The sequence below is a fragment of the Ochotona princeps genome, chromosome 17 (genome assembly GCF_030435755.1).
Source record: "Ochotona princeps isolate mOchPri1 chromosome 17, mOchPri1.hap1, whole genome shotgun sequence".
NCBI lineage: Eukaryota > Metazoa > Chordata > Mammalia > Lagomorpha > Ochotonidae > Ochotona > Ochotona princeps.
The window spans coordinates 52,716,290-52,741,393 of record NC_080848.1 but is presented as its reverse complement, the minus strand read 5'-3'; the positions used below and the strand labels follow the sequence as shown (position 1 = coordinate 52,741,393).

The following is a 25,104-nucleotide window of genomic DNA, read 5'->3' as shown; positions in this document are numbered from 1 at the left end:
ATTGCCCTAGCAGGTGCTCAATGTTTCAAACAGCCTCACCCATAGCCCTAACAGAGGCACACAACCCCGTGCCCTGCTTATGCACTCTCTCCTTACCCGGAACCCCCAGCCAAACCTCCATTTCCCACTCAGTACTTACAGAGAACGACCTGCCTGCCAGGTTAGAGGACTTGACAACCTCGTTCACACTGACATTCAGACACGTGTGGTCTACAACAGGAGCAGCAGTTGGGGGGCAGAGGGCAGTCCCTGAAACTGAATGAGATGGGGAGGGGAGAGGCTGTGACTGAGCCTTCAGAGAAGTAGGGGAGTTAAAGACGCTAGGAACTAAGCCCACCTCCTGGAGCCCTCCACCCACTGCTGGAACGCCACTGCCCAATTCTCTAATTCCTGGGAAGTTCACAAAAATTTCAGCAACCTCAGGGCCTGAAGCTGTCACCAGCCTAAATCCCCACCCAGCCCCCACTTCATCTTCATTGCTTCCTGTAATCTCTTTTCAAAGGAAGAATTTTCTGGTGAACTGCAGCTACTGGCATGCTCAGATCACCCAGCACAGGGAGTCACAGGTGTCCTTCTGGTCTAGTCTGTTGCGATTTGGCTCTGCTGCGGTGGGGACGACAGTGTGGAGCAGTGATGGGAAAGCCTGGGCCTGAATCTCCTCGCTGATTCACAGACGTGTTTCAATTCCCCTTCCAGTGAGAAGCTGCTCACGCCAAGGAAACCTACCTCCTGGGTGTTACAGCACAGAAAAGCCTTTGTTTACTGTGGAACACTACCCAGCCTCTGCTACACATGTGTGTTCAATGGTGAATGGTCCATTCTGGCATCCTTCCCATTATCCCGGGAAGCTCAGGGACCTCACAGCCAGAACTAATACTTGACTATTTGCACAGAAATAGGTGTTTTTGATTATTTATGTTTCCTTTTTCTTAAAGACACTCAAAATCCCCAAATTTCCAAATAGATTGTAACCAACCCTGGAGGCCCCATACAGAGGCAGCAGCCACCTGTGCCCCCTCTCTGGGATGCCTCCACCTTCTGGTTGTGACTCCCCAGGTGGCAGAGACTCAGTCCAGGGGCCAGTGCAAGGGTCTGGGATGCTCAACAGTGTGCTGCCAAGGGAGGGCAGGGGCCCTGCTTGCCCTAGCCCTGGGCCCAGTTCCAGTCCGTGGTGGGAGGGATGATGTAAGAGGCCCCTCCTCCCCCATCCCTCCCTGCACCCCCAGCTCCTCACCTTCAGTGTCCCTGGCCGGGATGGCCTTCAGGACCAGCCCAGTGGCCCGCAGGGAGACAGTGATGTTCTGGGGTCTGTGGCTGAGCAGGGCCTGGGGAAGGGGCACAGAGGAGCAGTTGGGGTGCTCAGGACAGGCCTCTGCTTCAAGTGTCCTCTCACCCACAGTCTCCTCTCTGCCTGGCTCCCTGTCCCAGCCCCGGGACTCTCGTCTGAATTGCTGGGCTAGTGGGTAGAGGCTTAGAGTCTCTCCAAGCCCCTTGGGAGTAAACCTCGGTGGGATCACATCCATGCAGCTAGCGGGGAGGACCAGTGTCCTGGCCCTTCATGGAGGTCACCTCCTGACCTACGTGCAAGGTCATGACCCTGCAAAACCCTGGAGTTGGGGAGACCAGGGAGCAACTTCAACACAAGGTATAGAAAGTTCCTTTAGGTCTGGCTGCTCCTCACACCTGCCTCTCCCCGCCCAAGGCAGCTTCTGCGGCCTGCACACAGCGCACTGACCTTCTGGTAATGCAGGGACAACTCAGTCCCCAGACTCTCGGTCACACCTCTCCTCCGGGGTGAGAACCCATCTGGGAGAAACGGGAAGGGTTAGGGTTAGGGTCACTGGTATATGCAAGGTGCATGTAAGGTGTGCGCTTCTCAGCACTCCTGCCCTGACTTCCCTTCATGGCATGGCTGGCTCCTTGCACCTGTCCCCAAGTGCAAGGTCAGACCTCCATGTGAGAGACAGGGGTGCAGGATGAGAGGTGTTATCAGGGGAGATGGTGAGGTGTCGAGTTTGGGGCAAGCTGGGTCCGGGTGAGCTTTGGGGTAAAGGGGAGGCAGAAGCTCACCTTTGGGACCCTTGGAGTCTTGGATCTTCACCTTGAGCTCAGTGAGGAAAACGTCCTCCACAGGGTCTTGGCTGGGGTCACTGAAGAAGACCTGGATGAAGGAGGGGAAGGGGCGGCTTGGAGAAGGCTGCTGGCCAGGCTGGAGGCAGCTTCCCGGCTAAGTTCTTCAGCCCCAGGAAGCAGAAACAGGAGAGCTATGCCCACCCAACTCCCCTACCTCACCCTTCCCTGCCAGGACTGGGCTCTGGGATGCAGTACACAACGGACGAGCTTTGAACCTGCCTGTGGTCACAGTGAGGCAATTTATTTAGGAAGAGTGGGAGAAGAGTGTGAGGGAAAAACCCAAACTGCCAGGTAACCACTTCTGGCTAATGAATGGAGGGGGCTGGGGTCGGGGTGCTAGGCTGCACGGGGGGCCAGGGTGAAACTGTTGGCGCTTCTCCCGGCACCAGGAAGGGAGGCAGGAAGACAAATAGACACAGAGTTCTGATGACATGATCCCGAGTTCCGCAGTCCAGCTCTTCTGAAGCCACCACCAGTCCTCCACAACAGGAACAGTTACATTATCTTTTTTTTTTTTCCATCCTTAAACTAGTATTTTACCTGCACAACAAAACTGAGAAGGGAGAAGCAATTGGGGAGACTCTGATCAAAGGATATAAAATCCCAGTAAGTTGCTAGTACAGGTGAAGAGAGCCCATCAGAAAAAAAAATAATAAAAGGGATGAGGTAATGCGTATGCTGAGCCTTTCCACCATGTGGCCAGATTTCAGAACAACATGTGGCTCAGGACACGTCTACACAATTTCTGTTCATCAGTTTAAAAAGATATACCAACTTAGTTATGCTAAATCATATTTGCAAGTATGGATTATTTTATAATGCTTATTTCCTATTGCTGTACATTCCACACCACAATGTGGTGCAATATGAGGCATATTTTATTACTGTCTGATTAGGATCTGGTACAACGGCTCTGTTGACTAATCCTCATCTTGAATGCACCAGGATCCCATCTGGCTTCTCCACTTCCCATCCAGCTCCCTGCTTGTGGCCTGGGAAAACCATCAAGGACATTCCAAATTCTTGGGACCTGCACCCTGCTTAGGAGACCTGGAAGAAGCTCCTGGCTCCAGGCTTCAGATCGGCTCAGCTCTGGCCATTGCGGCCACTGGGGAGTGAATCAGCAGATGGAAGATCTTCCTCTCTGTTTCTCCTCTGTAAATCTGCCTTTCAAAAAAAAAAAATCTTAAAAGAAAATCGTCTGACTAAATTCATCTAAAGGGAATCTAAAGAGAACTCAGGCGCCAGCGCCATGGCATAGCAGGTAAAGCCATTGCTTGAGGCTCTGGGAGTGCACATGGGCACAAGTTTGAGTCCCCGCTGCTCCACTTCCAATCCAGCTCCCTGCTAATGTGCTTGTGAAAGCAGCAGAAGATGGCCCAAGGTCTAGGGTCCCTGCACCCCCACGGGAGACCTTGAAGAAGCTCCTGGCTGCGGATTGGCCCAGTTCTGACAGTTGTAGTCATTTGGGGAGTGAACCAGTAGATGGAGGACCTCTGTTTCTCTGTCCCTCTCTCTAACTCTGACTTTCAAATAAATAAATAAACCATTAAAAATATTTTTAAAAGGTAATTCAAATGTATTCATTCTAATGTGAATGACTAACTCAAGACCATATTTATTATGACTTCATCTGGCTTGGTGTTGAGTTATCAAGTAGACCTATACGCAAACATGTTGAATGAAAGCAGAACTTTTTTTTTAAAAAAAGATCTATTTTTATTGGAAAGGTAGATTTACACAGAGGAGGTGAGTCAGAGAAAGATTTTCTGTCTCCTGTTCACCCCCCAAGTGGTCACAACTGCCAGAGCTGAGCCAATCTGAAGCCAGGAGTCCGGAGCCTCTTCGAGGTCTCCCACACGGGTGCAGGGTCCCAAGGCTCTGAGCCGTCCTTGACTGCTTTCCCAGGCCACAAGCGAAGAGCTGGATGTAAAGTGGAGCATCCAGGATATAAAGTGGTACCCATATGGGATATAAAGCAAGGATTTAACTACTGGACCATTGTGCCAGGCCCAGAAAGCAGAACTTTCAAATATTCTCCCAAACAAAGCAGAAACAGGAGTGGAATTCGGCAAGAGAAGAGACAAACATGAAGGCAGATGTGACTGGGCTCAAGTAGTATGGGGCAGTGTGGTGGGATTTGGGGATTCTTGCTGCATGGTGGCACTGCCTGCTGTACCCCAGAGCCTAGACCATGTGTCTACGGAGACTGTGGTCAGTTGAAGTAGGATGCAGGTACATGCTGGCCACTTCCTGCGGTCCATGGAAAGTGGCAAATGGCTGGCAGAAGGGTTGGATGTTCTGGGTGGTCATGAAGACACTGGTGGGAGGCCATCTCTACAGCCCGTGTCAGAATGCCTGCGTGGGAGTCCTGGACCAATTTCAGGTCCATCCTCTTGCTTATGCACACAGGGGAGGCAGCAGATGACAGCTCGAGTGATTGGGTCCTTGCCACGCACAAGCAAGACCAAGAGTGAGTTCCTGGTTCCTGCCTCCTGCCTAGCCCAGCCCTGGCTGTTATGGGCATTTGGGGAGTGAACCAGTAGATCTCTCTTTCCCATCTCTGTTTCTCTACAATAAATAAGGAAAATACAATTGAAAATAATACAGGGCCCGGCGCTATAGCATAGCGGTTAAGGTCCTCGCCTTGAACGTGCCAGGATCCCATATGGACGCTGGTTCTAATTCCAGCGGCCCCGTTTCCCATTCAGCTCCCTGCCTGTGGCCTGGGAATGCAGTCAAGGATGGCCCAAGACTTTGGGACCCTGCACCCATGTGGGAGACCTGGAAGAGTCTCCGGGCTCCTGGCTTCAGATTGGCTCAGCTCCAGCCATTGCAGCCGCTTGGGAAGTGAACCATCGAATGGAAGATCTTCTTCTCTGTCTCTCCTCTGTATATTCACCTTTCCAATAAAAAAAAAATCTTAAAAAAAAAAAGGAAACAATACAACACTTATCAGTAGAAGCTGGTTCTGAAAGAAGTCCTTTCTGCTTGTGCCAAACAGAGTTGGGGAGTCGTGGGCACCCATGGGCTTCAGTAGCTGGGTTTCCGCCACCCTTCAGAGTCAGTGGAAGCATGGATGAGAACATGGTGTGGGAGATCAGACAGGCACCTGGGAGAGGTCCAAGCCTCAGGCTTGCTCTCCTGGACCCCTATGCTGGGCACACCCTCAGTGAGAACGTCACTGGAAACTTCCAGGTTAGAAAGGCTTGTTTCAGGTTACGGAGTGAAGAGGAACAGCAGACAGGAGGGGACCACTGGAGGGGGCAGGTACAGGAGGAGATGGACACGGATGAGCCAGCAGCCAAGAGAGAGGGTTTGTGCTAGACAGGTGGCTCACACCCAGGGAGATCCGGATGGCCCAGGGGAGGGGAACATCTGGTCTACAGGCTGTATGAAGCCTAAGGAATCCTTCCGTGTGGCCCAGCCAAAGCAACTGCAGGTGAAACTCAATTCAGTCAGTCTGGAGAGACAGAAGTTTCCATTCACAGGTTCATTCTTCAAATGTTCACAACTAGGCCCAGCATGATGGCGCAATGACTAAATCCTACCTTGCAAGTGCCGGGATCCCATAAGGCGCCGGTTCATACCTGGCAGTCCCACTTCCCATCCAGCTCCCTGTTTGTGGCCTGGGAAAGCAGTGGAGAACGGCTCAAACCCTTGGGACCCTGCAACTGAAGCTCCTGGCTCCTGGCTTTAGACTGGCTCAGCTCTGGCCATTGTGGCCATATGGGGAGTGAACCAGTGGTTGGAAGATCTTTCTCTGTCTCTTATTTTAATAATAAAAGATTTCTTTATTTTTATTGCAAAGGCAGATATACAAAGAGGAGGAGAGACAGAGAGGAAGATCTTCCATCTGATGATTCACTCCCCAAGTGACTGCAACAGCTGGAGCTAAGCCGATACGAAGTCAGGAGCCCGGAGACTCTTCCAGGTCTCCCACATGGGTGCAGGGTCCCAAGGCTTTGGGCCGTCCTTGACTGCTTTCCCAGGCTACAAGTGGGGAGCTGGATGGGAAGTGGGGACACTGGAATCAGAACAGGTGCCCATGTGGCATCCCGGCACATACAAGGCGAGAACTTTAGCCTCTAGGCTACCACACCTAAAGAAATCTTTAAAAAACAAACACAATAAAGCGATCCGGCAAGCAAACAAACAAAAAATTGTTCACAACAGCTGAGTCTGAGTCTTTCTGAAAGCCAGGAGCTGGGACCTCCACCCAGGTGTCTCCCACTTGCCTGTCTGAAACCCAAGTCCTCAAGGTCGCCCCTGCTGCTCCCAAGGGTCTGCACTAGTCAGGAACCAGGGCTGGGAATCAGATCCAGGAACCAAACTCCAACGTGGGTCAAGGGTATCTCAACCAGGGGGCTGAACGCCTGCCTGCTTGTGAGCCACCTTCTCTTCTGGCTGGAGGGGTGGGTTTGAGAAGAACTGAAAGAGACTAGTTTGCCAAGGGGGCGGGGCTGTGGGTGGAGCCTGGGAGGTGAACACCACAAATGTGGGGAAGAAAAACTTGAAGCCAAAGTGTTTACAGTTGGTCTTCCCTCATGCCACTCAGGATTCCCAGTGCAGCTGCAAAATAAGACCCATCGTAGCACTGTTCCCTCCACGGCATGGGATTTGCTGTGATGACAGCACACAAAGAGCATAGGAAGGGCTGGCAGGACAAGGTGTGAGAGTGGCTCAGGTAAGAAGCTGGCTGCCACTCAGGAAGAGGGGTGCAGCAGGGGCTGATGGATGTGGAAGTGGGAGGGGGCCCTGAGGTCTCCCTGAGGCTGACGTGAGGTGTGAAAAGGAGTGATGGGAGTTTGGGAGCAGAAAACAGAGTTTAGGTTTTCAGAGGATAGTACTTGCTAGTGATGCTGTCCAAAACAGCCTAGTCCTGACTCACCATCTTCTGCTTGGGTTTGGGGGGCCTGGCAGTTAAGGACCATCTGGTGCACCCACACATGAAGACGACGCCAGGAACAACCAAGAGCACCTGCTTGCCAGGGTCTCCCCAGAGCCATGGTGTTTTGGCTGTGGGGTCCCGGGGCCTAGAGGACTGATTCCAGGTGATGGGCTTACCTTGACCATGTAGATCTGGAAGTAGATGGGTTGGCTGCCCATGCGAACATAGTAGGTGATGCCATCCAGGAGGAAGGGGTCCACGGCCTGGGATGTGTCCAGTGAGGGAGGCTATGAGAAAGACAGAGGAGGGTCTCAGACAGTTGGGAGGGACCGTCCTCCTGTCAGAAGCCGCAGAGCTCTGCCTGCTGAAACCTGACAGGTCTCTCCATGCATTCAATCCCTTCCTACTATCTGAGTGTCAACAAATCTGAAATATACCTGTCCGGGGCCCCATCTCCCCAGAGAACCCGGTTCATTTTAACTCCACAAGGACACATAAAGCACAACCATGGGCAAGGCTGTATGCTGAGCCACTGGAGTTGTTGTGATCATGAAAAGCTCAGATAAGGCCCTGGGCGTGGACTGGCTGCACACCTGGGCCAGGTCTGAGACCAGCAATGCCTACCCTGAGTGTCTTTCTATGGAAAATGAGGCCAAACCCTACCACGTTAGGTTTCCCTCAGCTCTGGCAAGTCTGGATTTTATTAACAGGCTGATGGCTGTTTGCCTGCTATTGGGAATGGACTTGGTTCTTGATATTCCTGGCCCAACATGTTGATAAAGCACAAGGATTTTTTTTCCTCTAGAAACAGAACATAGAGTGTGACACAGGTTGATTCTTCTGTAATTGAAATGTTTAGAACCACATGCATTTTGCATTTCAGATTTTTTTTTCTAATTTTGGACTACAGGCATGTGCACATACCGAGACATTTGGGAAATGAGACCCAATTCTAAACACAAGATCTTTTCCTGTTTCACATACATCTTATCTGCATAGTCTGTAATTTCATACACTGTTTCTAGTATGCCTGTGTTTTGACTGGAACTCATTCCTTGAGGTCAAGTGTGGAATGTTCCACTGGTGACGTAATGCTGAGCATTTTAGATGTTGGCTATTCAGATCAAGGCTGCTCATAATGAGAGGTAGAAAAAAAAAGGTCAATAAATGAAAAGTCAGATCATGCTCTCTTGGAAGGGATTATACCACACAATATTCTTCCACATGTCGATCAAAACCTTAATAGGATTTTGGAAATATTTTTCATTTGAAATACAGCTCTAAGGGTTATCAGGGAAGATAGTCTATAATCAGTAAGACTTGAAAAGCTTTGAACAGTAAGAGTAAGAGGACCGGTATATTCTGCCAGCTCTTAAAATATCAATGGTAATTTGTACAGAAACACACGGATCAATGAGAGAGACCAGGTCTCCAGAAATAAACCCAAGTATATGTCAGAATTTAGGGAATAATAAAAGCAGCATTTTGAATGGATGAGGCCAGATGGTTTATGCCGCAAACGGCTTTAAGATGACTGGTTAAACGGTTGGAAGCGATAAACTTGCACACCTCACACTCAGCCTGAAAATTAACGACAGATGGGCTAACGATTGAAATGCAAAAAAAAAAAAAAAGAAAAAGGAGACAGTGAAAGTGTTGGCATAAACGATCGGGGGGATATTTATTCATCTTGGCACGAAGGAGGCCTTTCACAGCCTAATTTTAAGGTAGAAACAGCACAGCATAAAAATTCCCTCTGACTGCATGACAGATGAAATTCCAGCAAGTCCAAACCCATGGGGAGAATTACCAGGGTGTGTGCCAACCTTCTGGAGACCTCCGCGGAGCCTAGCACGCTGCCTTCCTCACAGCCCCCGCCACCCTCCCAGCCCCTGGACACATCCCAAGCACCCCCACCCCTCATGTGAGCCCCTCACTGCCCCTACCATCTGGGCCAGCTTGTGGATGGCGGCACACAGGGTGTTGACTGTGCTCTCGTACCACGGGTCCACACGGCCCAGGAACGCCGCCAGCTCCGTCAGCTCTCCCAACTCCAGCTGCCGGGCTGCTGCTGACTCCTGGGGACAAGGGGAGGGGCAGAGCTGTGGGGCCCTGGGCAGGCCCACTGTGTTTTGTGGTTGTGGTCAAGCACCTCATCGCCCGGGGCCTGCATTTCTGCCCCACGTGAAGACAAACAGGTACCCAGATAAGAAGGGGAGGTGTGCAGGAGAAAGTGAGAGGGTAAGAGGCATGTGTGGGGCTCCTCCTACCCCATTAGGTGAATGAGCCTGAAATGTCTTTATGTGTGGGTCCCGGGAAATCAAGGGAAGGGTCCCATTTGCTAATTCATGCCCCCAATGCCCACAGCCCAGGAACCAGGAATTCAATCCTGATGCCCCACGTGAGTAGCAGGGACCCAAGAACTTGAGCCAAAGCTGCTGCCTGCCAGGGCATGCGTGAGCAGGAAGCCCAAGGCAGGTATTGAATGTGAGCTGCAAGTGTCCCAGCATGGGTCTTAGTAACTCCCAGGCCAAGAGCCCACCCCCTCTTCCTGCACCCCTGCCCCCAAGCACTCTGTCCATTCCCGAGGTCGCCTTGTCCCTTTTGGTCACCTGCGGCGCCAGCACAGGTATGTAGTAGAGCTGCAAGCTGAGTCTGGGGGTGAGGCAGAACTTCTGGGTCTCCCGTTTCCTGGCAACAGGCAGTGAAACATACAGGGTTACAGCAATGGACTGGCCCAGCTATGTGCTAGGATTTGTCTTGACGTGATTTAGGCCCTCTTGCAAGCCTCTGTTTACCCATCTATGACATGGGCACGATCAAACCGCCCTGTGAGGTGGCGATCCTAAAGATTGACAGGGCCGACCTGCATGCAACAGTGAGGTCCACGCACCCTCCCACCCTGGTCTTACTTGCCAGCCCCCTCTGCCCCTCCCTGGGCCCTCACCAGCCCAGCTCAGCTCAGCCCAACCCAGGCCCACCTGTGCCTCTGCCTCGGGGAAACCTACCTGAGTCGGTGGTAGGCCTGGGTCAGGCGCCCTAGCATCCTGTCGTCCCCCAGCACCAGCACCCGGGCCGTGTGCAGCCGGGAGACCCCAGGCAGCAGTTCCCCATCCCCACTGGGCCTGCCTGTCCGCCGGTGCAGCCCCGGAGGCCCGTCCCAGCCACCGCCAGGTGTCAGACAGTCGGGGAGCCACGCCCTCTTCTTGATACCCCCTTTGCGTTGCAGTCCCCCACGCTCCATCTCGGGGCTGCCTGGGGCAGGGAGCTCCTCAGGCCCCAGAGGCAGGTCCCGCTCGATGCCGCTGTCAGTGGACAACACAGACACTCGGGCCAGCTCCCGGTCCGACCGGAAGCCCTGCAGATCCAAAGCCTCCAGGTCAATGCTGAGGCGCAGCTGGGACTGCGGGCGGAGAAACAGCACCAGCTCCTTCCCTGGGGCAGAGGACAAGGATGCAGTCAGGGCAGGGAGGCCTGCTCCAAGAAGCCAAGGTCCTGTGGTTGGCCAAGAGGCGGAGCCCCACACACTCCTGCCACCTCTTGCCGAGTTCCCTTGGGAAACACACCCTGAGAAGCCTTGCAGTAAAGACATCAGTGTGGTGTCCTCCTTCCTCCCCCTCACCCCGGACATGTACCTAGCTGACCCCAGACCCTCAGTTCTTCCCAGGTCCTAGAGCTTCTTCTGGGACACAAGTGCGAGGCCTCGAGCTCCCACGTTTGTGCTAGCAAGCTGGGGCCTACAGGCGGCCGGCAGAGGAAGAGGAAGTGTGAAGAGGACCCTAGCAGCAGCTCTGGGAGCCACAACTGTTCTTGGGGGCATGGCTGTTGGCATCACCGTGGGCATGAGACCAGAGACCAGGGTGCTAAGCTATTGCCACCCAGCGAGCTAGCTAGCCGCTGTCCTCCAGGCATGCCCGCAACGCACTGTCTCCAGCCACTATTCCCCAACAACCCTCAACCCCAACCCCCACAGAGCAGAGAGGAGCCCAGGGACCTACACAGCTGTTCCTCGTCAGTCCACAGGTGGAAGGTGATGTAGGGGCTGGGCAGGGGGCTGCTCAGCGGCTGGTCCTGGAGGGCAGCACCTACAGGTAGGAGCAGGCTGTGGGGACCCCAGGGGTGACTGGGGTTTCTACCCAGCGGGCCCTGGGTCACCCACAGCCCTCGCTTCTTCAATCACACTGCCCATGTCTAGGCTTCCTCAGGGCCACCTCCAGGCGTTCCTGAGCTAACACACCCAGGCATCCCGCCGATGGAGGCTGAGGCATACACAGGACACACCAGGGGTCGGGGGTGTGTGGGGGCGTGGCAGGACACACCAGGGCTCAGGGGTATGGGGAGGCGGGGTAGGAGGCCTCTGCTCCTGCTCTCCCTTCTATAGGCATGCAGGACCACCACCCTGGCAGCCCCCAGCTACCATTCCCTCGGAGCAGCCCTCCTATCCGGAGGTAGGATTTAGTTCCCGTGTTTCTGCTTAATTCATATACTGCTGTGCTTCCCTCCCTAGTGAGGCTGTGGCCTTCTCCCACCTGGCTCTGTCATCATCCCCTGGATCCTGCCAACAACCAAGTGACATGCCATTATCCCCCATTTACCAAAGCACAGGGAAGCTCCATAGCTGCCTCTAGGTTATGTAGTGAGTGGCAAGGGCAGGATTTGAACCCAGGCTGTCCAGCTCCCATGACCACAACATTGTGCTTGTAACCACTATCCCCTATGGCTCCCTGCCCCCACCCCAGGAGTGCTAGCTGGCCGCTAATCTGCACAGGGCAGGTTGGGGTGGGACACAAGACACTCTGGGGTGGTGGGCGGGTGTGACTCAAGGCCACTGAGCTCAGACCCCAGGACCAGGCCTCTGACCCCTACAGGTGGCATCCAGCCCTGCATTGGGTGCCTGCAGCCACTCACGGGTCCACGGTGAGGACTAATTTGATCTAATAGACATATTGAGCCCTGTGGAAAGTAAAGTGCTTAGAACTGCAGCAACTGGGGCCTAGCAGGTGCTGTGTAGATATGTGTGGTCATTGGTGACCACCACATCAGTGGCCTGCCCTCTCCATGTCTTGCTCCCATGCTCTGCATCCTGCCCCTTCCCCACCCACCCAGGCAGACCTTGGGCAGATCTCAGGCAGCTGGCCACCGCCCACCGCCCCCAACTACCACTTACCTCCGTGGTGTTCTCTAGTGGAGGCTGCCGGTCCCAGCAGCGAGCAGTACATTTCCTCTAACCTCTCCAGGTATCCCGCCCGACTCAGGCTGCCCTCACTCGCCACCTGCTCCACCGCTGCCACCACGGCGTGGAAATAGTGCTCCAGGATTCGGCGGGGGCTGGCCTAATGGGGTGGGGTGTCACAGCCTGGGTGGCCTCAGCCCAGCCTCCACTCCACCGTCAGTCACCATGTCCTCTGGGCAATGGACAACCCAGCGTGCCACCTTCCCTCCACTCCTTTGGAACACTCCCACCTACCCAGCCAGTGAGCTGCCCTGTCAGCAGCTGCTTGCCACCATAGCCTATGGTGGGGACCCAGTGGGTGCCCTAGAGTGGCTTAAGGAGGGACCAAGCCAAAGAAAGGATCCAAGATGCAGGGTTCAGACTGTGGAACATTCCAGATGGAATACAACAGGTGGAAGAGCATGGGCTTACTTAATGCCTTCTCATGACCAAGCAGGGTCTCAACCACAGTGTGGGGACAAGGACCAGTCCCCTGCCCCAGCCTTCCTGGGGCATTAGAAGCAGGGCACAGCTGAACCCTCGCAGGCACCCTTCTCCTTTCTGGGTGCCAACCCTCAGCTAGACAATCTCCAACCTGCAGGATCTTTTGGTTGGCGGATGGAGTGGGGGTTGAGTCAGAGAGAAAAGCTGAGCAACAGACGAGTGTCGGAAAGAGCCTAAATGCACCTCAACAGGATGGGGTAGGGGTGCTGGCTAAGGGAATGAGGGCATGGCCCTAAGCAAGAAGGTTAAACAACGGTTACAAGTGTGGGCTTCCATGTGGCCAAAATCCAGTGATACAGAAAAGGAATATACACATGTGCACATGCAGTATATAACACGGTTTAGCGCTGGGATCTTGGTTTGTGATGGAGTTAGAAGTCCTGGGAGGCAACTGAGGGTTGTTTGATATCAGAGAGACGTGGGTTCAAATCCTGGCTCAGTTCTTTTGCACGGGATGGTGAGCATCTCTGCCTTATTGAAAATCCTGTTTTCTTCTGCAGCTTGTGTGCAATTTTCCACATTTACTTACTAAACACTTACTAAAAGGATGAGCTTCTGACTTGGGCGGTGAAGGTGACGTGCAACTGCAGGAGGAGGAGCAGTGTGGGTGGTGGACAGGAAGTTGCAGGGCTCTATGGGACGGGCATCAGTTACCTGCAGCTTCTGGTGTAGGGCAGCCACGTGGCAGGCCTTGCCCAGGGCCGCCTGCAGGGCATGGGCGACCACGTGGCGCATGCAGGCCTCGGGAGTCTGTTGCACCTGGGCAGCCTGGATCTCCAGCAGCAGGGCGCTGCACACCGAGGCTGACACCAGCTCGGGATCCACGAACAGGAACACTCTGTGGGCGGGGAGAGAAAGTGACGGGAGGCTGGTGAGGATGACTGACTGCCTGTGGGGGCTGCAGGGGTGTGCGTCGTCCTCTTGGAACTTCTGATTTCAGCATCTCTGGTAGGTGGGGCTACCATGGGAGCAGTGGGGACTGTAGCAAGTGAGAGCGTACACAGCTTTCATACCAAGGGCAGCCTTGCTCACCCCAATGTAGCCCACTGACGTCACATAGGGAGCCAGCCTGAATGTCAGGCCTAGGAAAGCTCCCCACCTACACACAACGGGGCTGGCACCATGGCACAGTAGGCTAACCTTCTGCTTATGGTGCTAGAATCCTTCATGGAACCGGTTGGAGTCCTGGCTGCTCTGTTTCTGATCTAGCACCCAGCTAATGCACCTGGGAAAGCAGCAGAGGATGCCTCAAGTGCTTGGCTCCTGAACCCATGTGGGAGACCCAGATGCAGGTTCCTGGCTCCCAGCATTGTACCTGCCCAACTCTGGCTGTTGTAGCCACTTGCGAAGCGAACCAACAGATACAGTATCTCTCTCTGTCTCTTCTTATCTCTTTCTGTAACTCTGTCTTTCAACTTAAAAAAAAAAAAAAAAGATCCGGTTCCCTCTCTTAGTACCCTGGCCCAGTGGCCATGTCATTCTCTAGGAGGGACCCTGAATTCTGCCTGCCAGGACTGGAGCGCCAAACCACGAATGAGTCCCAGGCCTTCATATCTCCCTCATCACACCAGAAAATCAACCTCACCACATTCCCATTTGCCCTCTTTAGTGCTAACTCCCCTGAGCGCCCCCTCCACTCCCCCTGGAACCTAGCATCCCAAACTTCAGACACAAGCTGTGACAAGTCAACAGGAATGCCTGCAGAAGACGAAGGTGTGTGCTCCAATGTCATGACCTTCCTCCCTACATGAGCAGTATGGCCACTCCGCCATCATGTCTGAAGCACTGGGCATGTGCAGGGGGCAGCTTCCAGACTGCACTGTGACCCAGGCTGCCCCTGCTGCCTAGTTGCTGGTCCAGGACTGAGACGGGAAGCAGGTGCAACCACAGAGCTCCAGTGTGGCTGTGGGGCCATGTCCACCCTCTGCAGGTGAGCAGGTCAACTCTGAATCCAGCCCTATTCTTCCTCCAGGGTTGACACAGATGTGGCTGGACCATCCTTAAACAGGGAGCCGTCAGGGCTAGAGAGCCAAATGTCTTCTCAATCCTGCCTCTGCGTTTGTCCCCTGTCCGGAGGGTGGCCATCCAGCCCTCCCTGACCCCCATCCTCCCAGGGGGCGCTGAGGGCAGGCTGAGCCGCTTACCTCTCCTGGTAGGGGTACAGTTCACTTATCAGGTTCTGCTCGGCAATGACTGTCCTCTGGTACAGTGTCCCTGTAAAGTAGACCCCATCAGCCAGCCAGTTCCTGACCCTTGGATCGCAGGCCTCAGCATCCTGCAGAAGGTGCTAAGATCTCCTGGGGTCTCGGAGGAGGAAAGGGCCAGAACCCTGGGAAGGGCTGGTGTTCCCACATGGAGGCCCAGCTGGCTGGCAGCTCTCACCTGGGACGGCTGTCTCGGTCTTTAGTCTGGTGGCGCAGTCCAAAGCCACCGTGCAGTAAGGAGTGGGCAGTGTCAGGAGCCTGGTGCAGAAGGCATATGTCCTCTGGTAGAGTTCCCCGGGGATGCCTGTGGCCTGGGGCAGAGGGGGCAGTTGGGGCATGCAGGGTCTTGGGTGGGGTGGGAGTTGCAGGAAGAGAAGTCGGGCCCCCTAGCCCCCTCCCAAGCCACACCTTTCAGCCCCCTTCCGCCAGCATCTCTTGTGCCTGCACCACCTGGCACAATGCCTCCCTAGCAATTAGGTGCCCCTCCGTGTCCTCCCAGGCTTCCCATGTTCCTGTGGTTCACCGGGCTGCATGCCTGGGGGTTACATTTCTAGTCTCTTCCCTTCCACGCTGCCTCGACTTCCCCACTGTCTCCCCAATCCCATGTCTTCATTGGCTGGTGCCAGAGAACCGGTCAGGAGCAGGCAATGCAGAGATTTTCCCAGACTGACTCTGGGGCACAGGCTGGGTGGGTGCACAATGAAGGGAGATGCCAGTGCCCAGTCTAGCTCCATGGCGGCCATCACTATCACGTGGGCATCCCCTAGTCCTTGGCTCACCTTTGTGAGCACGTACATGAGCGTATGCAGCAAGGGGATGATCACGTGTCGTTGGTCCTCGCTTTCAGCCTGGAAATCAGGAGGCCAGGGGACATTCAAGGGTCAGGGGCCGGGGTGCTCCAGGGCTGTGGGGCGGGTGGGAGATGGCATGCAAGGTGGTGACCATTATGCGAAGGGGAGAGGGTCAGTCTGCCTGAGACCAGGGGTGGGAGGTGCAGGGAGCTCCACAGGGGAAGGGCAGCAGTGACTCAGGCAGGAACTCGGAAGCAGCGCCTCCCACACACCAAGTCTTGCTTCTGCGTGGGCACATGAGCAAGACGTGTTGCGTCAAAAGTCACACCCACGAGTGACCAACATTGGACTGGATCCCTAGCCCCATAGGCCTCTCACTTTCACCTGCACCACCACCTCCCCCCACCTATATAAACCTGGGGACCCACCTTCTCCAGCTCCCTCAGCAGAATACGGACCAGCATTGGACTCTTAGTAGGATCTCGCTCGACCTTCTTGTGCAGGGACCATCTCCACATGCCTGGAAAGTTAGTTGGGGGCAGGGATCCATCATGACCAGGGGTCCCTGGTCATGACACTGACCAGACCTGGGTCTGAACCCACAGTCAGCGCTTGGCTACAAGTGAAAGTGGTTGGTGGGTTGTGATGAGATGCAGTAGGGACAATAGCCACATACAGGCGGCTCTCAGAGCGGCAGGTGTGTGCCCTGAGGCAGAAGTGCCCAGCTGAACCGTGTTTGGAAGTGGAGCTGGAGAAGGCGACTAAGACAGGAGGTGGCAGATGCCCAGTGCATTCTGCCATGGTTGCTGGGATGGGAGTGGGACTTGAACCGGGGGAACAGAGAAGCCTGTTGGGTCCTTTAGGCCGCAGGAGTCTCCAGCAGGAAGGAGGGCAGGGCTGGGGTGGGGAGGCTGTGTGCTCACTACCTCCTACCTTGGTTGCTCTGCAGGGCCGGGACCTGGGCGCTGAGCTCCCGGAGCACAGCCTGCACACTCCTCTGAAGATCCAGCTCCACATCTGTGCGGGGTTGGGGGGCACTTTAAGGCCAGGGATTTGGGAGTGCAGCCCCCCTGGTCCCACCTTGCTCTCACCTCCCTCCACCTCCATCCCCCAAAGTGTCCCCAGCCCCCTGGCCATGAGCCTCAAGAGGTGCCCTCAGAGTTCTCTGTTTAGAGCTGAGAAGGCAAGGAGTGTAGGGGCTAGGTTTCTGGGTTCTTTGTAGAAGTTGGCTGAGGTGTGGGATGCACAGTAACTTCCCTTTTATCTGTGGTTTCCACGACCTGTGGTCAACTGCAGGCCAAAAATGTTAAGTGGAAAATTCCACAAGCAAAACAATTCACAGGTTTTACACTGTACTTTGTGATCCCGTCTCTCACTCTGTCCACACTGGGCTGTGGTTCGCCCCTCTGTCCTGGGTGCCCGTGCTGTATATACTACTCCACCTGCTACATTAGTGACCTAGGACCTGCCTTGGCTCACAGACCCACTGCCATGTTATCCCAGGACTTGTGTTCTAGCGGTCTTTATTGGGACTAATTATGGCCCCAAAGGACAAGAGGAGAGATGCAAGGGAGACACTAAGGCACAAAACAGAGAAGGGTAAGAGATGGGCACGTGACCTGGCAGTTAGGCCACATCCCATACGGAAGTGCCTGGGTTTGAATTCTGGCCCTGATACGCACCCTGGGAGGCAGCAGATGAAGACTCAAGCAGTTGAGGCCCTGCCACCCGTGTGGGAGACTTAGACTGAGTTCCTGGCTTCTTTATTCCGCCTATTCCCACCCTGGCTATTGTACACATGGGAAGAGTGAGACAACGATGAGACCGCTGTCTCTGCCAACTCCGCCATCCCTCAAATAAAAGTGGTAGGATATGTTAGCTGTGTAAAGTTACAGGACATAGAGGGTAAATAATGCGAGGGAAAAACATGAAGATGTAAGTCCTAGGTCAGTACTTCCACCATGCACTGGGGCGTCCTGGGACATACCCCTCACAGATAAGCGGGATTTTTATATACCACAAAGTAAGGTGAGTTGACCCACAAACTATCTTACATTTTCAATGGTTATACATTGATATTCGTGTGTGTTGGGGAAAAAAAAATCCTGGTGACTAATTCTTCCGTCCATGCATGAAGGTAAATATTTAAAAGTCCATGGAGAAGGACATACCAAACACTGAGACGGGTATAATGAAGACTGTCTCCTTGACCAAACCTTCCCCAGGTCTTTGGAGCCCTCCTTTCCCACTAGGACTTGACCTAACCCCTGTCCATCTGGTCCCTGGCCAGTATGAGCAAGAACTCTGCAAAGTCAGTTCAAAAAGAACCCCCTACTCCTGCAAGCTGATCAAGTTATTCTTTCTACACCCACTGGTGTATGAGCATTTACCCTTCCTCTAGCAAGAATCCCTGTAGGGCAGTTTAGCAGGAAGGCCCCTACCCTTGACCTTGACCTTGACCTCTGTCTCCCTACAGATCCCAGTTCAGCAGCTGAGGAGTCCGCCTTCCTTTTTCCTGTGGGGAGTGGGACTTGTTCTTGCTCCCCTATTGCAATAGTCTCCAATAAGGTCTTCCTTCTGGTGACAACTGTCAGAACAGTTTTTCCTCTCGTGGTGGTGTTTTGGTGTGGCAAGAACAGGTAACTAGCCCCAGGAGAAGCCACAGGCACTTGAGAGTGTTGGAGCCCTGAGGATGCACCTTGCTGGGCTCCCACTCTGGGGAGTCTCACTGACCAAGGTCCCGGGTTGCTGAGCTGTGAAACTTGTCGCTCCTCCTTGCTGAACTGCACTCCCCAGCCATTGCAAAGTGCAGCAAGGATTGCAAAAGAGGCCCTTCTAAGAGAGAGCTTTTCCCAAACACCTCCCTGAGCTTGTCTTAAGATTTCCTGTCAATCCTAGACTTTTCCACTCAAGTCTTCCTCCCTTTCTCTGCTTCTTGGAGGATAGAGCACCAGAAACACTTCCCCACACAACTGAATCCTGTTTGCAGTGAACTAGGAGTTTGCCTTCATAGGCGAGTGTGTGTGTGTGTGTGTGAGTGTGTGTGTGTTCTCCCGTTGTTAGGCAACACAAACCACGGGCCTCAGCTGTTCCCCTTTGACTTGGTTGCCAGGGAACTTACAACCCGACTGGGGCTCAGTCCCAGTCAAGAGGACCCGGGGAGGACAGTGTGGAGGCACACAGCTTCCCAGCTCTTCATGGTTCCCAGTCTTCTGGTTTTGCCCATTCATATCCTCCACCGGTCTTAGCAGGCACCTAACTTTGAGACCCTAGGTAGCTGACTAAGCCAACTTGACAGATGGGGATGGAGACTGCTGATTTTCGTTAGAGAGGAGGATGGAGGCCCAGCTCAAGGGCTTTGAGGTTGGGTTCTCCTAAAACTGTGAGGACACAAGAGTTATGAAGTGTTGGGAAATGAGGAAGATTGGGGCTAGCTGGGGGACAAGTGTGCTGGTGGTAGCAAAGATCTGATAAACACTCCACACCGTGTCTGTGAATGCCTCTGCCAGGCACAAGAATGTAGCCGCTCCCAAGAGAGCTCCCTAGCCCCGTTTGGGACTTGCAAGCCTGGCCACTACAATTCGGTGGGTTGTGACCCCAGTGGATAGAAGGCATCAGCCCTGTCTTCCACTACCTAACTTTCTCACATGCTCCCAAGGTGGGGACAAGTATCTCAAAGGAGAGATGTTGACATTTAGGCTGACCTTGGAAAATGACAGCTGGAAGCTGCATTGCATTTGATGAGGCCAAGAAAGAAATGGAATGCTCGTGTGTCTCGGGGTTGTTGCTGTGCAATACACCAGCCTGCATCATGGCTGTCATTCTCTCCACCCACAAGGTGTTTTAAAGGCTGAGTTGTCCTCCTGCGGTTCAGACCCCCCCGAGGATGCCTCAGACAACATCCGGCACCAGGCCCTGTAGTGAGGGTGTTGTTCTCCGATACATACATAAGCAGGAGAAGGTGTAGCTTATCATGGTGGCACAGGAGTAGTGGAACAACACCAATAACCAAATAAGACAAGACAACACACTACAGGGCTGGGGTTGTGGTGTAGTGGCCAGTCGCTGCCTGTGACACAAGGAATGTCCAATGGGTGCCGCTGGTTCATGTCCTGGCTGCTCCACTTCTGTCCCAGACTCCTGCCAGTGGCCTGGGACAAGTACTGGGAGATGTCCCAAGTGTTTGTGTCCCTGGAACTCACGAGGGAAACCTACATGAAGCTCATGATTTCAGCCTGGCCCAACCTTGGCTGTTGCAACCAGCTGCGAAATAAACCAGCAGAGGGAAGTTATCTTTCTCTTTCTCTGTATCTCTGACGTTTAAGTCAATACATAAAGTCTTGAAAAACAAATTCACTATGCTCAAACAAAAAGTTTGAATGTGGTCTCTTCATCTCAAAATCTTAGTATATTTTTGCCTTTTCATTTATAAGAAAAGCTTAACATTTTTCTTTGGCATATCTAATTGCCAATATCACAACTCCTTACACGTGTGGCTATGAACAAATAAAATAAGGGTTATGTGAATACCAATAATTTATTTTTTTAAAATGTATTTATTTATTTTTGTTGGAAAGTCAGATTTACAGAGAGACAGACAGAAAGATATTCTGTCCTCTGGTTCACTTCCTAAGTAGCCGCAATGGCCAGAGCTGAACTGATCCAAAGCCAGGAGCCAGGAACCTCCTCCAGGTCTCCCACACAGGTGCAGGGTCCCAAAACTTTGGGCTGTCTTCTATTGCTTTCTCGGGCCACAAGCAGGGAGCTGGAAGGGAAGTGGAGCACCCATATGGGATCCTGGTGTACACAGGCGAGGATCTTAGCCACTAGGCTATCTCCTCAGGCCCACCAATGTTGTATTGGCAGTCTCTATCACTGAGATGGCTGCCGTGAGACTAACAAGTGGTGGCATACAGAGCATGGATAAAGGCAGGGCTCACATTCTGGGCAGGATTAAGCAGGGCGGGGCAGAGCAGGTGAGAGTTTATCACTTTAGTTAGAATGGCATGCAACTTAAAACTCGTGTTACTTTCTAGAAGTTTTCATTGAATGTTTTCAGCATTGACTTAGGGTAACTGAAATCGCAGAAAGTAAAATCATGCATTCATATTGTTCTGCCCTTTCTGGCGTCTAGTGCTTCAGTTTCTTTTTTCTATTTGGTCACTTAAAAAAAAAATTTGGTAGGCCCAACATGATGGCCTAGTGGCTGAGTCCTCACTTTGCATCTGCCAGGATCCTATGTGGGTTCCAGTTCTAATCCTGGCTGCTCCACTTCCCTTCCAGCTCCTTGCTTGTGGCCTGGGAAAACAGTTGAGGATGGTCCGAAGATCTGGGACCCTGCACTTGCGTGGGGGACCTGGAAGAAGCTCCTCACTCCTGGCTTTGGATTAGTTCAGCTTCTACCGTTGCAGCCACTTGGGTGAAGCAGTGGAGGGAAGAGCTTTCTGACTTTCTCTCTGTGAGTCTGCGTTTCCAATAAAAAAATAGGTAAATTTAAAAAAATTGGCTACCTCAATTTTTATTGTTTGTGTCTGGCACATGTCTCTTCCTAAAAGACAATATGACATCTGTTCATTGATATAATGGAAGTAAGTGGTGACAGGTAACCCCAAAGGTTAAGATGCCTGACCTCATATCAGCTTCCTGCTAATACATATCCAGGGAGCCAGCAGGTTGATTCAAGTGTTGGTTCCTACTCCCCATATGGGAGCCTGGATGTTCCCTGTAATCACACAGACCCTGCTCCTGTCCTGGCTTTGGCACTTACTAACTCGTGGCTTTGTGAGCCAATTCCTCAGCCTTCTGAGCCTTAGTTTCCCTTCCAGACATATGTAGGAAGTCCCGGTGACGTGGTCTCCCTTCACCAGATTCTTCAGACACTTCCACGAGGCAACCATAGTGGAATCATTCAGAGCTTGGACACTGGGGCAAGGTTACCGAATTCAGATCCTGTGACCTGGTAACCCTTACGTGACCTTGGGGAAAAAAAATGCCTGCCCTTGCTGTGCCTCGGTTTCCCCTTTCTGCAAAACAACCCTTGCTCGGTGAGTGAATGTTTGCCAGGTGCTTTTGTCACTCCTTGTCATTCTCTTGTCCCGTGCAATCTGGGTGTTTGTTAAATCCTCACAGCGTGTGGTGTTACACCCCGGTTCCTCTTGTTCTTCCTGTCGTCCACCTCAGTGGCTGCAAGCAGTCAGGACCTCTCCTAGCAGGTGTATGAATGTCCATCCCTCAAGATGTCCTCAAACCCAGGCAATGGAGTTGGGGTCAGATGGTCCTGCCAACCCTGGGGATGCTCCCCCACCACCTCACATGTAAAGGGCCTGTCCCACTGAGCAGTCAGGCTGGCTAGACCCTACTCCTCCAACCACACTGACCTGAGCATTCCATGGGAGGTTGTGGGGTGTGTGAAGAGGATGTGGTCACCTCGAGTAGCACAGAGGCAAGCAGACTGGTTACCCTTCTGCACAGCGCTGGTTCTGCAAAAGAAGAAGCCGAATCAGGGGTGGAAAGGTGCAGAAAAGGCGTTTGAGACATGGAGACCCCTAGGGACTCCAGCTCTGTAGCATGATCCCACTGGGATCTGGAGATATTTAAGAAATACTGAGGAGAATTCCAGAGCTCTTGAAGAAATACAGTTGGCTTCACGCACATAAGTTCTACATCTGTAAATTCGGCCAATTGGGGTTCAGAAAAAATACATAGTCTCTATGGTGAGAATGGGTAGGCTTGTTTCTCATCATCATTCCCTAGACAAGGCAGCACAACCATGATTTACATCACATTGGGTATCATAAGTAATTGAGAAATATTTAAAATACATGGGAGAGGATCCTATACAGTAGCCTAGTGGCTAAAGTCCTTGCCTGGCATGTGCTGGGATCCCATATGGGCGCCAGTTCATGTCCCAGCTGTTTCACTTCTCATCCAGCTCCCTGCTTGTGGCCTGGGAAAGCGATAGAAGATGGCCCAAAGCCTTGGGACCCTGCACCCATGTGGGAGATCTGGAAGAAGCTCCTGGTTCCTGGCTTTGGATTGGCTCAGCTCTGGCCAGTAAACAATAAATTTTTTTTAATGTACGGGAGGATTGTTTCCCAACCTTTTGACTAAGAGCAAGTGTAAAATACATGGGAGGGTGTGTAGGTTCTATGCAAATACCATGTCGTATTGCATGAGGGATTTCAGAATCCACAGGTTTTGGTACTTGCAGGGGTCCTAGAACCCATCTCCTCTGGATGCTGAGCAACGACTGCAAGTAATACTTACATGGTACCCAGGATGCACTGGCATTCTTTTAAGCATTTAAAGGCTTAGCTTTTTTTACTGAAAAGATTGATTTACAGAGACAAGGGGAGACAGAGAAAGATCTTTCATCTGTTGGTTCACTCCCCAAATGGCTGCGGTAGCTGGAGCTAATGGGATCTAAAGTCAGGAGCGTCTTCTGGGTCTCCCAGACAGATGTAGAATCCTAAGGACTTGAGTCACCCTCTGCTGCTTTCCCAGGCCATAAGCTGGGAGCTGGAACAGAAGTGGAGCAGCCAAGATACAAACCTGTGCCCATATGGGATGCTGGTGCTTGCAAGCAGAGGATTAACCAACTGAGCCATCACACTGGTCACCTCTTCTAAGCCTTTGGAAGCTATCAATTCTCAACTATGAATATTGAACTTGTCAGGTAGGTGTTGTTCCTCACCCTCAAACTCTGCAAATAATGACTCAAGGTCAAACAGGTCGTAAAGGAAGGAATGAGGACTTGAACTCAGACCACCTGACACCACAGCCTCTGCCCTTAGTCTCACCCACAAACTCCCACTATCATGGAGAGAGTTGTTCCCAAATTGTGCTCCCCAGAACAATGAGCCCAAACCCTGAAGAGCAGCGGAACCCCGGAACAAATCCAAGAGCCAGCTCTTTGCAGAGATAACAGATAACTAGAAACACTAATCCAAAGAGAAAATGACAGACTGATAATGATGCATGTCACATGTGAGGGAACTTCAGAGTTTGGGGGAAAATGGAATGAAATAAAAAAAAAAAAAAAACCATCAGTTGAGCTTTTCAGCAGGAGCTCCTTCAAGTTTGAAAAATCTTTAGAAGTGATGACAGCTGCCTTTCAATCCCCCCCTAAAGAACAAAAACTGGGACCTGAACAATGTCCACACACTTTTTTTTTTTTACAATTTTAACTACAGAAACATTTTCTACTAATAGGAATTTATTTCCCTATAGATTTATTTATTTATATTGGAAAGGCAGATGTACAGAGAGAAGGAGATACAGAGAAAGATCTTCCATCCGTCGGCTCACTCCCCAAGTGGCTGCCACTGCCAGAGCTCAGCCAATCCGAAGCCAGGAGCCAGGAGTTTCTTCTGGATCTCCCACACGGATGCAGGGTCCTAAGGCTTTGGGCCATTATCCAATGCTGTCCCAAGCCACAAGCAGGGAGCTGGATTGGAAACGGAGCAGCTGGGACATAAGTCGGTGCCTATATAGGATCTTGGCACATGCAAGGTGAGGATTTAGCCACTGAGCCATTGCACCCGGTCCCAACTTTTTTTTTTTTAAATAAGGGGGAAAAGGAATTACAAGGAGCTAAATACAATCAGCTGGAAGCTGAATGGTTTTCCATACAAGCTCCTGCTCCATCATGCACAGGGCAGCACCCACCCAACATATCTGGTGAATGAAGGAAGGGGAAAAACTTTGCCAAAAGCCACCAGGGCTACAGCTCAGACCTCAACTTCCAGTGTAGGCTCCTGGTCACTTCCCCTGCCATTTACCTCCCTTCCTGTCTCTCACCAAGCCCCTCTATTAAAACAAACACACGAGTAATCAGCTTCTCTCCAAGTGAAAGTAGTTAAAGATGAACATCAAGGGGACTGAGCTAGGCAGCTAAGGTGGTAATTGTGGAAAGCGGTCACGCCTCAGGATGATGTATTTGTTGTTTTCATTTGAGAAGTGATTGAGAGAAACAAGGAGAGCCCCTATGAGCTGATTTCACTCCCCAAATGTCTGCAATGGCTGGAGTTATGCCAGGTCAAAGCTGGCAGATAGGAACTTAATCCAGGTTTCTCTGTATCTCCTTCTCTCTGTACATCTGCCTTTCCGGTCGGGACTGCAATCCAGGCGCCTGATACAGAATGGGTGTACACTAGCTGGTATCTTAACCAGTAGGCCAAGAGGTTTCTGCCACCTGGTTTTTAATTGAAAAGAAAATTCATAATTATTACCAGAAGCCTCCTTATTCATTCATTCACTAAACATTTATTTGGCATTTATGTAGATTAAGTAGGGAATGCTCTGCGCTCCCACCAGTTCCTCCCACCGCTGCCCTCCTCTGTCATCTGCTTCCTGTCTTTGCGGGCTGCT

General features: G+C 52.4%; 1 protein-coding gene across 2 annotated transcripts in view; it reads right to left on the bottom strand.

The window, feature by feature from the left end:
* PIK3R6 (phosphoinositide-3-kinase regulatory subunit 6) overlaps window positions 1–25,104 on the bottom strand; it is a 40,314-nt gene that overhangs the window by 7,359 nt on the left and 7,851 nt on the right. For both annotated transcript variants that reach the window (XM_058675915.1, XM_058675917.1), the window contains exons 2-18: window positions 22,113–22,214; window positions 16,669–16,752; window positions 16,164–16,255; window positions 15,724–15,792; window positions 15,123–15,255; window positions 14,885–14,954; window positions 13,395–13,578; window positions 12,192–12,357; window positions 11,023–11,109; window positions 10,033–10,459; window positions 9,637–9,715; window positions 8,971–9,102; window positions 7,201–7,311; window positions 2,071–2,161; window positions 1,736–1,806; window positions 1,235–1,325; window positions 140–255 (exon numbers count right to left, since the gene is read on the bottom strand). In XM_058675915.1, coding sequence (XP_058531898.1) covers window positions 140–255; window positions 1,235–1,325; window positions 1,736–1,806; window positions 2,071–2,161; window positions 7,201–7,311; window positions 8,971–9,102; window positions 9,637–9,715; window positions 10,033–10,459; window positions 11,023–11,109; window positions 12,192–12,357; window positions 13,395–13,578; window positions 14,885–14,954; window positions 15,123–15,255; window positions 15,724–15,792; window positions 16,164–16,255; window positions 16,669–16,752; window positions 22,113–22,125 — 2,016 coding nt within the window. In that variant the 5' untranslated portion in view covers window positions 22,126–22,214. The remainder of the gene's footprint in view (window positions 1–139; window positions 256–1,234; window positions 1,326–1,735; window positions 1,807–2,070; window positions 2,162–7,200; window positions 7,312–8,970; window positions 9,103–9,636; window positions 9,716–10,032; window positions 10,460–11,022; window positions 11,110–12,191; window positions 12,358–13,394; window positions 13,579–14,884; window positions 14,955–15,122; window positions 15,256–15,723; window positions 15,793–16,163; window positions 16,256–16,668; window positions 16,753–22,112; window positions 22,215–25,104) is intronic.